Genomic DNA, 15703 nt, shown 5'->3' with positions numbered 1-15703 from the left:
CGTAACAGTTAGTCCCTTCTGCTCCTTCCTCATCCCTGCTGCAGTGTGGGGTCCCCACTATGGAATGTAGTGCTTCACAAACTGCACCATTGTGGGTCCTCTCCATAGGCTAGGGTTTTTCAGCATAAGACTGTACTAGTGTAGCTCTCCCATATGCCACAGTTCCTGTCAGGAATCTGCTCCAGGATGGGCTCTTCATGGGCTGCAACTTCTTCAAGGCATTCTGCTCACCTGCTGTAGAATGGGATCCTCAAGCATCTGCAATGTACATACCTGTTCCAGCATGGTCCTCCATGGGAGCAGGTAAACCTGCTTGATCAGGGGTCTTACTGGGTTGGAGGGGAATCCATTTCAGTGCCTGGAGCATCTTTTACCCCTCTTTCTTTGCTGACCTTGGTTTCTGCAGGATTGTATCTCTACTTTTTTCCTCAGTCCACTCTGTCACATGCTTCAACAAAGCATTATCCATGAGACATCACCAGCTTGGCCGACAGGCTCAGCCATGTCCTGCAGCGAATTTGCCAGCTGTGTCTGGCACAAGACAGTTCTTGGCCTCTCTTCTCAGAGAGGACCCCCTGCAGCCCTATGCTATGAAAACCTCAATGCATGGCCCTTCTGTCCACCCAGCCTTCCTGGCCTTCCTACATGCGTCCTCAGCCCTCTTAACACTTCATGCATCCCCTGCTCACTGGCTAGTGCAGCTTGATGCTCAGCATGAAACACGCTCATCAGCATTCACATCTTTGTCATGCAGGCATCCCCCACTCAGGAGTCCACCTGTTAGGCGAGTCCAGACCCCCAGGCCCTCCTGCTCACCATCTAGTCTAGCTTGAAGTTTATCAGTGAATACACACACACTGGATTTGGGCAGGATACATACAGACACTCACCCCCCAGCAGCTGGCACCAGGCCCACAGGCTGTGTAACCTCTTGTAGCTGTTCTTGCAACCCCCCTTACCCGTACACCTTGATTTATGGGTTTGTATACCAGTACCAATTCCCTCACCCCTCCTGGCTCTGTCTCCAGCATCTCCCCTGGTTTATAATCATATTAAATTCAAAAAGTTGATCTTCCTGCAAGAGGCCTCTGCAGTTTCCTGATAGTCCATCAATTGGTGTGATTGGTGAAGTTGTTTCTTGACATTGTCTCTATTTTTATTTGGTTAGATCTGTATCTCTGTATTTTTTTTTTCTGGCTTTTCCCTTTTCCCCCTCAAGATAACCTTGCTGGAATATATGTTTTCATGCTCTCACATACGGTTATCAATTAATCTGATTGACCAGGTTTGGTTTTCCTTACTGTCTCCCCATTGCTGGTCAGTTGCTGTATGTCCTTGTTTATTACTTCCTCCTTCCCTTATTACCTCCTTTTTGTATTGCAAAGGTCCTTGACCAGATGCCCTTAAAAAATTAGATGTTTCCTTCCACATATGTTTACTCTTGCAAACTAGTGTAATGCCTTTACTGAGACACTGTAAAACTGTTTTATAGGGTTATCAGTTGCAAACGTGTAAAACAGAGTTTCTGTTTTAATATCCTTGCAGATGAAATGAAACTATTAGAGATGAATTTACCTGCAGGAAAAAACAGAATTCTGAAAAAAGAATCAGCTTCTAAAGAGATACAGAAGACACTGCCCAAATGCATTAAACGACAGTTCAAGCAAAATAGTTGTCTGGATCAAAGCGCTAATGAGCTTTCACCAAGAAAGAAAGCTAAACTGAGCACTAATGAGGCTGTGGTCCAGAGTTCAGAAAGTAGCCTGCAGTCGGATAGTTGCTTGACTGAGCTGAAAGAATTTGAAGGGTCAGCTCTAGAGTTGCTTTCCTTGACAGATCCTGCAACATCAGTATCAAACTTTCTGAAAGGGACTAAACCCATCCAGGCCTTGCTTGCCAAGAATATTGGGAACAAAGTGACCTTAACAAATCAACTGTTGCCTCCTGCAAGCATGAACGTGTCTACTTCTGAAAAATCAGTTTTACCAGCTTTGGAATCATCACTGATCAAACCAGCATTGCCCTGCCAGGGCAGTTCAAAGACTCCTTTACAAATGGTATACAAAATGCCCAATGGCCACTGTGTACCATTAGACGTTCCCAACAGCTCAGTGAAAATTCAAATGCAGGCTATGATTGACCCTAAAAATGGAGAAAAAGTCATGCAACAAGTTCTTCTTTTACCTAAGAATTTTCTTCTTCAGCAGAAGGAAGAAAAAATTGTGTCCAAGGATATTCAGTCACTACAACAAAAATCATTTGAGATGCACTGTACATCTTTACCAAAAATATCAAACGTCAGTGTTTCTTTAACACCTGTTCTGGTAACAGGCCCTGCAAATGCCACTCAGTCACCCACTACAGTTTTTTGCAAGAATACTACCCACTCAACACAAGTGACTAGTCCTACAAACACTACACAACCATTGTCTCTTGTAACTTCAGCAGATAACTTATCACCAATAATTAAGGTAAGCCAAAGTGAAAATGACAAAATCAAGGCTACAGTTTCGACTGCTACCTTGCCTGTGTCTTTGGCTTCACCTACTCTTTCCACAGTTAGCCAATCCTTGACACCAGCAACAGCATTAAGTGCATCTACAAACACTGATTCTGCCTCTCATACTGTTGCATCACAGCAGCAAACTGACTGCCTTGAAACTAAGCAGGAGCTAAAGACAGTGTGTGTAAGAGAATCACAATCTATTCTGGTGACAACACGAGGTGGAAACACTGGAATTGTTAAAGTGCAAACAAACCCAGACCAGATTTCACCTAGTAGTTTATGTCCTAGTTCAGTTTTCACTTACACATCTCAACTTCAGGCCTTTCTTGTGCCAAGAACCACAGCAGTATCATGCTCTAGTCTTCCATCTGTACCAACAGCCACATCTTGTCTCCCACATATTGGACAATCATCTGCTTCTGTATTTGCCCCCTCAACAGCTTCTCCTGTTAACATTCCAGTTTTCCCTGCTGATTTTACCCAAGCAATGGAGAAAAATACCAAATTCACACTACAGCAGCCAGCTGTTCAGGACTCTTCGTGTCAAGTAAGAGAGAACTCCTGCCATGTGTCTTCTTTGTCCTCCATTCCATTAGCTAGCAAATCAGTGTCTTCAACTCCAAACAGCCCTGTTAGTGTGACTAGCATTGGACAAAGTAATATTGTCAAAACTCCAAATTCTTCTGTAAAGCATCAAGGGGATACTAAAGTGAAAACAAAATCTGTTACACAATCTGAGTCAAATTCTGCAACAAATGGAGAGTTAATCAGTGGTACTGCAGTCCAGAAATTTACATTAATCACAAATCCACCAATTTTATCTCCCTCTGGGGCATCAGGGGTCAGTGTTATACCCTGTCCAGCATCCACTGCTGTTAACGCTCAGAAGCTGGTTTTCATTAACACACAAATTGCCAATGGCCCATCAACCACCAATCTAGTTGCAGAGTCATTGAAGCAGAACCTTCCTTCTTCCCTAACCAAAACCTTTGTTAATGCCACAGAGCAACCACAGCTGGTTTTGATCCCATCTACACTAGGAACACCAGTAAGAATAAGCTCATCACCAACTATTGCTCAAGTAAAAGATGTGAAAATTGGACTAAATATAGGTCAGACCATTGTAAATACTAAAGGCAGTGCACAGGAGGCTCTACCAGTTAATGTATTGCACTCTGGCATTCCTAAAGGAGAAGACAAAAAGAGGACGGCCCTGGCCCCATCCTTGACAAGTAGTACTGTGGTTCCTGTTCCAAGTTTTGCCATGTCAGCTAATGAATCTGTATGTGTTGCAACAAAAGCTGAAAATGCCTTTACAATAACAGCAAGTGAACGAGTAGAATCTGTTTCAGTAACATCAAGCAGAACTTCCTCTGGGGCACAACCTACTGTCTTGATTGGTGGCAATGATCCCTCCAGAATAAGGCCAGTTCTGTGTAATCAACTTGGTGCATCAAATATTGGAAATACTGTGGGTATGTCAACTGTGAAAACAGGACATCTTGCTTCATCTGTGCTGATTTCAACACAGCCAACAGTATCTCCTCAAAACTTAGCATCTGCTCTGCAATTTCCGGTCATTAGCTTGCCTGGACCTGTTGCCACCCCTCCTAAGGTGTTACATACAGTTCCTCAGTTGGCAGCAATTCCGTCTCCTCTTCCAATACCAAGAAGACAGTTGCCCACGCTGGTTCAGTTTCAGTCATCAGGAATTTCAGCTGCTGTATCAAGTCATGCAGGTATTCACAAGCCTCAGAGTGTTTTGCCCCCTCCATCACCAAATACAGGTGAAGTAATTAGTTTTCCCAGTCTTTCTACGCTACAATGCCAGCAGGTGCCTCCCAGAACAGAGAAACAAAGTCATGATTATGCTTGTGCTTCTACCATTCAGATGTCTGAAGGTTCACCCCCTGTAACAAGCAAAACAGGAGGAGTTCCATTGAATGAACCTTCCACTCAACAGAAAATCATTATTAACACTTGTATGCCTTTGGCACCTGGAACTCAGATAATGATTAATGGTACTCGTTTTGTTGTTCCACTACAAGGCCTTGGAGCTGGCAGCCATGTTCTTCTTCTCTCCTGTAATACAAAACAGACTCCTTTAACAATTAACCATGGTCAAGAGCCTCAAGGTGTACCAACTGTTAATCCAATAACCTCAAAAATCATCCTAGCACCAAGTCATTCATTAAGTTGGCAAATACCGAAACATCCTTTGAAAAGCTCTACAAAAATTGTGAACTCTTTTGGAGCTGCAGATGCTTTACCCATCGTACATGCAACACCCCAGATATTTAGTACTCCAGCTAGCTCATGTACTCCACTCTCTGCAGTAACTCTGTCTGTGTCTTCAGTGACAAAGTCTCCCATTAATGTAGCGACATCTTCTGTTTCTGCTGTTCATCCTCCAAATTCTCATTTACCAAGCAACACATCAGTGTTTCAGCTAGATAGTTCTATCAAAAAACTGTTGGTCAGTCCAGAGGGAGCCATACTGAATACTCTAAATACTTCAGCACCAAAAGTTCCTTCCCTGTCTTCATCGCTGCTTCCTGTTGTTATTTCCACAAGCAGAAATCCTACCGTGGTCTTCCCTGCATCTCAGTCATCTTGCCTTGATAAACTTGACAAAGCTGCATCCTGAATTTACTGCAAATGAGCCACTTTGAAATTCTGGGGCATTCTTAAACTTCGGAAGTTGTAACTATTGAATAATTTCTTACAATGTTTTAAACAATTGATTTACTCAATATTAACAAGGTTACAGTTCTTACCTGTTTACCTGTGGGGATTTGGAGAAAGAAAAATTTTAGTTTGTCAGAAGTTTGTCAGAAGTTTTCAGAGAGTTCTCTAGTAAAAGTCTCAGAAATGACCAGTGAATTCATTAAACTGAATTCAAGTTCGGAGAAATCTCACCTTTTGCACATGTTCCATCTTACACTATGGACTGTTTGCCAGTGTGTTTATGACAGTGTATATCTCCTTTTTATTTGTCAAATTTATTTTTTGTCTTGTTTCTTTTAAAACAATTATGCATTGTAAAAATGCAGTCTATAGTATAGAATTGTACATATTCCTGAACTCCTAAAAACCTGTACTAAACAATATGTACAAAGAACTATGCTGTCTTATTTATGTTTTGTTTCCATAATGTATAGTTTTTAAAGTATTTTAGTAACTTTGGACCAGTGTACTGTTTAGCAACAATGCAGAAGAATCTGCATGTAATAAATCAAGTTGCTGTACTGCTTTGTGTTGGCAGTAGTTAAAAATATGTTTAACTGTTACACCATGGGAGAATACATACATACATACATATACTCTTGGTGTATGGTAGATTGAAATTTTTTAATCTCTCTATTCTTCTCTGATTTAAAATTTCATGTGATTTGATGAGATTTGGAAGGAAGGCCTCCTTGTTGTTCCTCATGATATAGGGCACAATAACCCATACTTCATCCATTCTTAATGGTTTGGTTATGTTGCCTAAATAACTTCAATGAAATGGTAAGACTACAAATGGTTTCCTAGACACCAGTCTAAGTCATACTGATTGCTATTAAGGACTGCCATGCTTTGTCTTAAAGCTCAAAGAGCTATTGAATAATTCATCGTTCTGTGTTTTACAGCCTTGTATGTATTTCCATGTATCTGGTAACTTAACAAGATCACTCACTAATCTTCCATCTAGCCATAACAAGTACCCATTTTTTTCACTGGTCATGCTTTCTAGATCTGTATTTTTTTCTTTAGCTTATAAGTGATCTGTCTGGAAGGAGACTGCTAAAACATTATACAAGATTAAAAGAAGCTTTATTAGTACTTTGAATGGGGATAATTCACATATTGCATAAAAATGCTCTTTTTATACAGTGTATTCAGTATTTATTGGCTTAGTTTCAGCATTTGATCTGATAAAGCCTTTGAGTTATTTTCTGCAATCTGCTGAGTTCACAACTGCTTGCTGCAGTGCTCATGGAGATTTTTTGTGATTTTGCATATAGAGAAAGGGTGCTGATCTTATGGAAGATGATGATTTTAGAATTATTGTCTTTATATATGTTGGATTTTTTGTGGAGTTAGTTGGCTTGGATTTTTTTAGAAACTAGAAGGGAAGATTTCAGAGGAGTTTATAAATGATAGTTGCCTTTTAAATAGTTATGACTTCAAAGGGGATAAAAGCTTACGTATCTGTATTTAGCAGTGTTTGTAAACTGAGCTTCATAAAAATGAAACTTCAAGCTTTGCTCTTCATCCTGTTGAATTTTCTACTTCCCTTCCCTTTTTGCTGTACACAGTTTTGAAGTTCAGATGTTGAGCTGAAGAACAGGACCACATCTTACTGCCTCTGTCAGCTGCCCTTTAAATTGTTCTGAAAAGTAACCTGATAGCTATTTAGCTGAAGTTCTGAGAAAGTAGGGGGAAGAAAGGCTTATGCCTTCCATAGGGACCTTTCCTTTTGCACTAATTAAAAGAATTGCATTGGGAAGTTGAATCTTTCTGCATCAGAAATTTCCATCTTATCTCAGGGCTGGGAAAGATGGAAGCTGTCAATTGTGCAATGAAAGGAGGTTTGTTTAAATTTAGAAAAAACTACCTGCTATGATTTTCCTACTTCTCATGAAAGGTGTTTTGTGACTTATTTTGAAGACACCTGGTAGTGAAGTTGTCTGCTTGTCCTCGTAGAGTTTAGAGGACTAAGGATATTTAATTCTAACTGCATTTTACAGTTGAATGCTGTAGGTGACTTTTCTGACAGAGGGAGGTGGCAGAGAATGGCAGTTTCCTCATGGACATTTAACATATCCAAAACCCATGTATACCAGCAACTCATTTTATATCCATTTCACTGGTTGAACCTTGTAACTTGCTTTTTTGGATTTTTCTCTATTCTTGCAATGATTGGTTTTTTTCCTTTTTTTTGAATTTATATTTACTGTAGAGTAAGTTGCCTACATTTTTTGGAAAGCTCAAGACTAGGTTCTAGTATTGAAGTTGAAGTGTTGATGGAGAAAAAATTCTTGCATGACATTTTTCTGTGTGCTAATGTAATAGAAAGATTTATGCTATAATTGATTCTAATAAAGAGAAAAGTTAGAAGAGCTGAACTTAGGAACTCAGGACTCAAGTAACTTGCTTGAATGATTTCCAAGAAATTTTCTGAATTAATATGGCAATATTTTATGATTTTCATAAATATTTTATAATTTGGCAGACATAAACTTTACAACATGAAAAGTTTGATTCATTTTGATTACAGTTTTTTATGGATTTTAGTTATCAGAGGTATGCTCACATTCCATGTCCTTCTGGAGAAAGACTTGCGACTACTCAAGTGTAATGGGCTCGCAACATTTGTTATGTAAAACCAAATTTTAGTAATTTTTGTGAATAAAATTCCTATTCCCAATACTTTTCTCCAATAGTATGAATGTTGGTCAAAGATAAGGCTTTTTTTTCAAATGAATGTAAATACCCATTGACAATTTGCTATGTACCTTTTGCTGTCCATCAAATGTATAGCACCACTACTAGCACAAAAAGAACTGTAAAAAAATAGATTATAGTCACAGACACAATGAAAAATTTGAACTGCCTGCATCTCAACTTGAAGTTAAAAAGATGTTTAATGAAACATATAAACATAGATAAATAAATCAGCCTTTTAAGAAAAAACATTCAAATTTTCAGAGCTTGTAAAATGCTGTGCTTTTGCAGGCCCTCTGATAATTGTATACAAGTATTCATACACTATATTACATGCAAAATTTTAGCTTTACTAATGACTTTGAATATTCTCAATTACATCCTTTTATTTACCTGAATGGACATGTTCTGCACAATAGTTTTGCTTTGCTATGAGTAGAAAATGACATTAATATTGCTTCACTGTTCAAACCCCCATGTGTGTGCTGCCATTTTGTCATAGGGATTCTGCCACGCTAGAAGGAATTAAATTTGACAAGTCTTAGGGCTCCTAGAAGTACCTATTCAAACCAAGTGTTTCTGTCAAGTCATTCAAACCTGTGCTGATTTCACTCTGTGACATAACAAAGGGTTTAATATGAAAAGGGAAGCAAAAATTCTCCTGGTGAGTGAAGAGAAACTAATTTGTCTCATGGGAGTAGGTCAGAAAATTATAAAAGATAGCATTTGTAGGGCATCCCTAGCTACCACAGTGTGTGTGTGGTTTATGGTTGGTTTTTGCTTATACTTTGTGGTAGTCCAGAACTTTAGTAGCCCAAATTAATTTTAAAGTAAATTAATAATTAATTTTTATTGAAGTATGAATATTTGTTATGTTTAAGGACTGTTTACTTTTAATAGAATGGCCAGAGGTACTCACAAGAACTTAAACTCATGTAGACTGCTCCCTGTAAGCTGCACCACAAGTGAGTTTACTGACTCAAAATAATAAGAAAAATAAGATTAATAATGCTGCATCAGACTCAAGGTCCATCTATCTATATTATGATGGCCATCAATCCCAGCATCACCTAGTCTCTTGAAGCACTCAGCAGTAGCATTCCAAAAGAGCACAATAACAGGCCTGAATACTCTTAGTATCCATGAATCTGTGATCCAGAGTCCTCCTCACACAGCTGTTATTTTTTCAGTATAATAGCTTTCAGTGTATTTCTCTTGATAAAAAAAAATACACCAATCCTTTCCAGAATTCATGGAAGTATATAAACAGACTATTACCATTCACAGCATCCAGTGGTAAAGAGTTTGTAAATAAATCTCCTTTTTAGTTTCCAAACTTGGCACCTGCTAGTTTCATTTGATGCAAATAATATTTATATTGTAAGATACAGTAAGCCTTTGCTCTTTGCTACTTTTCCAAGTGGCCTATGTAGACCTTTGCCACGTTGGTTATCTTTTTTCTAGAATAAAGAGAAATCGTGAATTCAATTATTTCTTTCATGGAAGTAATCAGTTGCTGTCATTGCTGTGTATACCTTTTCACTTTTACTATATTCTTGAGATGTGGTACCAGAAGAGTGCATGAAGGCTCTATGAGCTATTCAGCAGTGTGTTGATGATTTTTCTTTCATAATAATTATTTCAATGTTTGTTTGTGGGTTGGTTTCTGATTTATTTGGCCTCATACTAACTTTTTCATAGAAACATCAATTGTAAACCCATTTCACATCACTGTCAACTCAATTCATCCAATATATCTATACCACTTGCAGAATATTGTAAAGACATGATCTTTAAACCAGGTTATTAAAACTACTGGAAGTCTGGCACTCTCTGTTCCTATTTTTGCTTGGTTTATGTCTCTTGAAGATGTAAAAGGACAAAGTGCTGTAATGTTTTTCAATGTTACACTTTTTAAATCTCATTGGTTTTGTGCATAGGGTACAAGATAAAGTCTGTATATGGTCATTCTATACAGATTGGCATCCAGATAAGGAACTTTTAGTTGTTGAATAAGCCACTTGTAAATGTGACACAGAGCAATGTTGTTTTAAAAAAAATCCTTGAAACTACAGTGACATAAAAGCAGACTTTAAAATCTTGATAAATCTTTGTGTATTTTCTTATTTTCTCAAAATACGGAATTGTCTGGTCAGTAATCACACCTGAATGTCTTGAGGAAATTTGGAAACCAGGATAGTTCATCGTTTCATTTGTGACTGGTCCAGAAGCGCTTCAGAAAGTTGATGCTCTTACAGTATCTTTTTTTACAATCTCAGCTGAACTAAATACAATTAACGAAAATGGTATGTAATGCAAAGAAAATGTAATTAATGGCTTACAATATTTCTTGAAATTATGAAGGTCTATTAAAATGTGCATAAATATGATTTCCCACCTTTTGCAGATGAAGACAATGAAGTTCTGAGTTCTCATAACAACATGGAGGAACTGGGAATAGAATCCTTGGTCCCCTGTCTCCTTCCAACATCCCATCCATAATTAAAGGTTAGACACCTAGATTACTGCTTTATCTTCCTCTATTCTCACTTTTTACAATGAAGAAAGTATTTGGAAAATGCAATTATTTTCAAGAATGTGATGAGCATTGACAAATAGCATTTATAAAAATTAAATAGCAAAGGGAAGCAAGATAGTAAAGAAACAACTGTGATTTTTGTGATCAGGCTTTATAACTTTGCTTGTCAATGCCAATGTCATTTAAAAAAAGACAATATACTTATTTTATTACTTGTTCATATTGATTCCATCTCACATATAAATAAACAGGAATGAATAAGCAGGTATAAAATCAGACTATTTTGGTTGACAATATGTCATTGCCATCTGATACCAGCACACAGATTGAGATCTGTCCTCGTAACATGCTGTTATTTGCAGAATCATTGCTCATTCTTTTTTTTTTTAATCACATGCAGCAATGAAATTGAATAACAGCGAGGAATTAGTGACTGAGTATTACTATGTAGCCACAGGATGTCTTCCTTACAATAAAGGAAGAGTAGTATCATGATGGATTCCATTTACACAATATAAAAATGTTTAGTATTTTTAGTATTATACTCAATTCTAGCTACTGGTAAGGAGGAATTGCTTCTATCTGTTTTTAAAAAACATTGACAACTTGTCTTAGCAACACACCAATACTAAAATTATAGTAGTTTGCTTGAGGCTTGTCTGGACAGTATTCTACAGTTCAACTACATATTATGCCTTCAAAATACTGTTCTTGCTAGTAGAGTGCTTTTTGCAATGTAATCATAGAAGAACAAAAAGTGGGAGAGGCCTGTCTAAAGTATTTGCCTCCTCCATGGCCTAAGAAATTGATGGAAAACCAATACATTTTTTAACAAAACATCTGAAAGTGAATTTCTTACTTAGGCACATGAGATGCTAGTGATGTGGCTGGTGCAGTAGGCCTGTCCATGTATTAGCTGCACCTTGGACTTGATGTTTCACTCACTGTAGTGGCCAGTAGAGAATACTTAGTGGAAAGAATTAAGGAATAGATCAAGTATGAGTTAATTTTCCTAGTATGTATACACAGCCTCCAATAGTAATTCCAGGGGGATTGTGTGAGCTCAGCCTGAGCTTGTCTGGGATGTGAAAGGGCAGATTTTGCAGCCAAATAATCAGGTACTGGAAAAAGGTGAGCAATAATTCAGAGAAGCAAAGCAGAAAAAACAGTGATATAAATGCAAAAACCTGCTTCTCCGTTATAAGAAGTGGTAGAAGAGGTGCATGAATCCTGTTAAACAGCAGAAGGTTTAAATGAGGAGTTGGCTGAAATTGTTGGGGCCAAAATCCAGGAAGTGTAGATCATGTGGGCTGCATATCCTGCAGATTATGAATGTAAGAAAGACAAGCTTCTCAAATCTGCGTTGATACCAAAAATGTTCAGGTTGAGTTTCCCGGAGATGGAGAAATAGGAGTAATTTATAACAAGATAGATATCTGATACCTGAATCCTTACAGTGATTTCTCTACAGTATATTAATGTCAGGGAATATTCACACTTAGCATATGATTTATTTTTTTTTTGTTTTGTTTTGTTTTGTTTTGTTTAAATGCAAATTATGAAGCAGTTCTAAGGTCTTTCTTTTTTATGGCTCCCAGATGACAATTCTAAAATTCCTCCTGCAAACATCTGCAGAATCAAATCTAGCACTGAACTACATCTGAAAAGGGCCACTCTTTTGGTCCAGAGTGTCAGGAGCAGTGAGGTGTATGTGGTGGTATGGAGAAATAGAAATCAATTACTTTTGCCAAGGTGAGTGGGAAAGGACAAATTGATAGAACTTGGAAGATAACACCTTTTTCTTAAGAAAGCTATTTTCAACAAAAAATGAGTCAGATCTTTCACCTTATAACTACAAGATGATGCTAAGGTAAATAAACAAATAAAAAAAAAGAACTGTGAAGAAGGAAGCCTGCTTTTCTGTGAATGCAGAGAACATAGCAAACATGCAGCAGAGAACTCTGTTTCTCTCATCCAGAGATGGAAGCTAGTGGAGTTGAAAAGACTACAAAATTAGTATTGAAAGACTGAAGTATTTATATTAGGCCATCACTCTGTTTTGTACTGGTTTGAACTCCTGTAATGTATCTCTCAGGAAAGGAGCAAGTAAAGCATGTGGTCCAAACATCTAATTGAGGCCATACTAAAATGGTTTGGAAATGGGAGGGCACATGTGCTGTTTAAGCATTGTTCAGGTTCTCACCCATGTGAATCCACCAAGACTGGAGTTTGCAGCTATCCCATGCAAAGAGCTTTCTGGGGAAACAAGAGAATGCAATAACTGTAATATTTAATGTCAATAGTGTTCCCACAATGGTTTATACATTCTGCCTTTTTTTTTCTAGTTAAATAGGGCCCAGCAGTCTCTGGTCCTTTTTTTGCTGAGTAAGTGTCATAGAATCCCAGAAGCAGAGAATGGATCAGGTTGGAAGGGACCAAAGCAGGTCACCTGGTCCAATCTCCCTGCTCAAACATGATCATCCCAGAGCACGTTGCACAGGATTGCATCCGGGTGGTTCTTGAGTATTTCCAGTGAAGGAGATTCCACAACCTCTCTAGACAGTCTGTTTCAGTGTGAGAGGTGTGATCCAGTGGGATTTGAGAGATGCTGCATGGTAGATGAGAATGAAATGGATGAGCCTTTCTTCTTCATATTGCTGTGAGCACAAGGCAGTTAGGAATACCACTACCCCCAAAAATGCAGTCTTTTGTATTGGCACAAGAGTAAAATCTGTGTCGACAAAACATCTAGAAGGGCTAGATTTTGGCAGCAAGGGAAGCAATTGTTCATTCTGTTCATTAGAAATCTAAGGCTGCTGCCTTTGAGCCAAGCGCTTTTTGCATAAAAGAAGTAAAGCAAAAATTTGAGGTTCTCTAAGGATGCAAAATATGGAGGGTCAATTCCAAAAAGTACACAAGTGGTGAATTTTAGCTGGTAGCATATATGTGATGTGTAGGTTATACCAGTAGATAGCTTTTTAAACTTTATATTGCTGCTAGTTTATCTTCAGTACTGCATGTAAAGTTCAGTGCAGAGCTGTGTCCAAAAGATGACACTGGAAATTTTCAAGCATTTTTCAGCTCTAATGGACAGTAAAATATGTTTAATGAAATGGCATGAACACGCAACAACCTTTCACCCTCTTGTACAGATTAATATGCAGTCAACAGAAAAGTATAGGTGCATAAATGCTACTTTTCCAAGACAAAAAAACTCATTAACCTTTTCCTTTACATAAGAAGTGAAGTTTGCTTTTAAAGGCAAAAAATGTACTCTTATGTCATGTGAGTACACGGACATAACACCAACAAAGTAATGGATATTCTACCAATATTAGACATAAATATGAATCAAAGTATTTCACTGAAAAATTACAAGAAATGTGGCTAATACTATTACAGTTCTTACTATATATATTATCTTTTCTTTAAGATAATATACATACATCCCCAGCTGTAGCAGGAGTTAAGCCAAAAGACATTACTAAGGTGAGTATCACTGGATTCGCCTAGCAACCAGCTGCAAATGCCGGTCATTTACACTAGACTGGTGAGACTCTAACAAAAGCAAGTGGAAAGTTCATGGTACTTCCTTTTATGATAACCCTCTGACTTACACAGACTATACTCTTTGGCTCTTGGCTCAAGAGAGTGTTTTCCTACATGGTGCAGTATACCAGGAAGATTGAACTCATCAGGACGTGCTGCATTTTACCTTTGTTCAATGTCTTTGAAGGCTACATTGAGGCTTGCAACTGCATTAGAAAGTAGATGATCCAACAGGATCATACCAGAAATCCAAACACAGACAGTGTAACTACTATTGCCATTCTAATTTACCAATCTGACTAAAATACACTATATTAGCAAGGGCTCTGTTTTTGAAGTATTTGTTGCATCTGTGTAAGGGTTTAATGCACAGCTATGCAGAAGCTCCTGAGATCTTCTTGTACAGATAAGCTTTATTAACAGTGCGTCTGCTGCTCTGATGGTGCAGATAAGCAGCAAGCAGAGCTTTATTCTCCAGCTATGACCAGCCACCTCTTCATCAGCATCCTGGGAAAAAACTCAAATTGCCTGTGAATTTCTTCATTAGCATTTTTTGATGGAAGAAAATGAAGCACAAATATCATGTTTGTTCAAGATTATAGTTGTAATACAAGGCATCTAATAGCAGCCTGACTGCAAAGACGGTAAAAACCAGAGGAGCAGAAGGTCTTTGACTTTTATATCCTCTCTATTACATACACAACCAAACCAAAAAAGTTATGAATCTAAATTTTGGTGACCAGTTGCTACTCCGAGGTGATACAACTGTCTAATTGGAAAGACTTTCCAGGAAGATTAAAGACCCTATACCATATTCTCCATGTAAAGAAGTTAAAAACATTTCTGTGCATTTTTCTTTAAATGAACAGATGTCCTGGAATGTTTTAACTAATCTTTGGTAAAGTGTAGTGTTATTGAGTGTAATACAGAAAGTACCAGTTCTTGAATCATGCAACTTCAGCAATTACAGATCTCTTGTTTTCAAGGTCTGACCTCTCTTGTATCACTGTATTTATTTTTAATGTATCAGCAGCCAGACTCTGCCATGTACCATCACTGGATATAGAGCCCAGATTTGAAATATGGAATTTAGAATGGCATTCAGCTTGAGTGAGGAAGTTTAGAACTGTTTGAGTGCTCTGTGAAGCTCTATTTCCTGCTGTTATTTTAATGCACTTAAACCTGAGACCATTGTCTAACTGTGTCTATAAAGCAAAAATACTGCTTTCACCAGGAGAAAAAAGGAGAGGACTTTCTGAAAATTAAGGATAGGTTTCCAAGAGGGCTTATCTGTCCTTAAGTATCTATAAATTCAGCTCAAAGTTTAATTGTTCCAGTTCTGGCTCCTGAAGGGTTTTGACAATTTGGCCTTACGTAGTTCCACAAAGAAATTAATATTTCTACTTCATCAGTGTTAACTTCCTCATGATCTTTTGCAACATCTGGTAATATAGTAATTCTGACGCTACTAAAAATATATGCAATCAAGTAAAACTTTTTGAAATCTAAGCACTTCACTTCTTCATAGTAAATAATCTCTGTTAATTTTTAATTGATTTTTATCTCACATGAGAAAATTACTGTGTATGTCAGTTCTGTTCTAGTGTAGCACTGCACAGTCTTTTGAAAGAATGTTGCCCTAGAGTAGTGAAATGCAGAGTGCTGAGTTGCTAAAGATA

General features: G+C 37.8%; 1 protein-coding gene across 1 annotated transcript in view; it reads left to right on the top strand.

Annotated features, from left to right (window-relative positions):
- Positions 1-8160, top strand: part of BRD10 (bromodomain containing 10) — a gene marked incomplete at its 5' end in the record, with an annotated part of 52570 nt that extends 44410 nt beyond the window's left edge. Inside the window, one exon of the mRNA XM_083883081.1 lies at positions 1546-8160. Coding sequence (XP_083739207.1) covers positions 1546-5153 — 3608 coding nt within the window. The 3' untranslated portion in view covers positions 5154-8160. The remainder of the gene's footprint in view (positions 1-1545) is intronic.
- Positions 8161-15703: the final 7543 nt, after the last annotated feature.

This window comes from Zosterops lateralis, assembly GCF_965231275.1.
Source record: "Zosterops lateralis genome assembly, chromosome: Z".
NCBI lineage: Eukaryota > Metazoa > Chordata > Aves > Passeriformes > Zosteropidae > Zosterops > Zosterops lateralis.
This window is presented reverse-complemented; position numbering and strand designations above follow the sequence as displayed.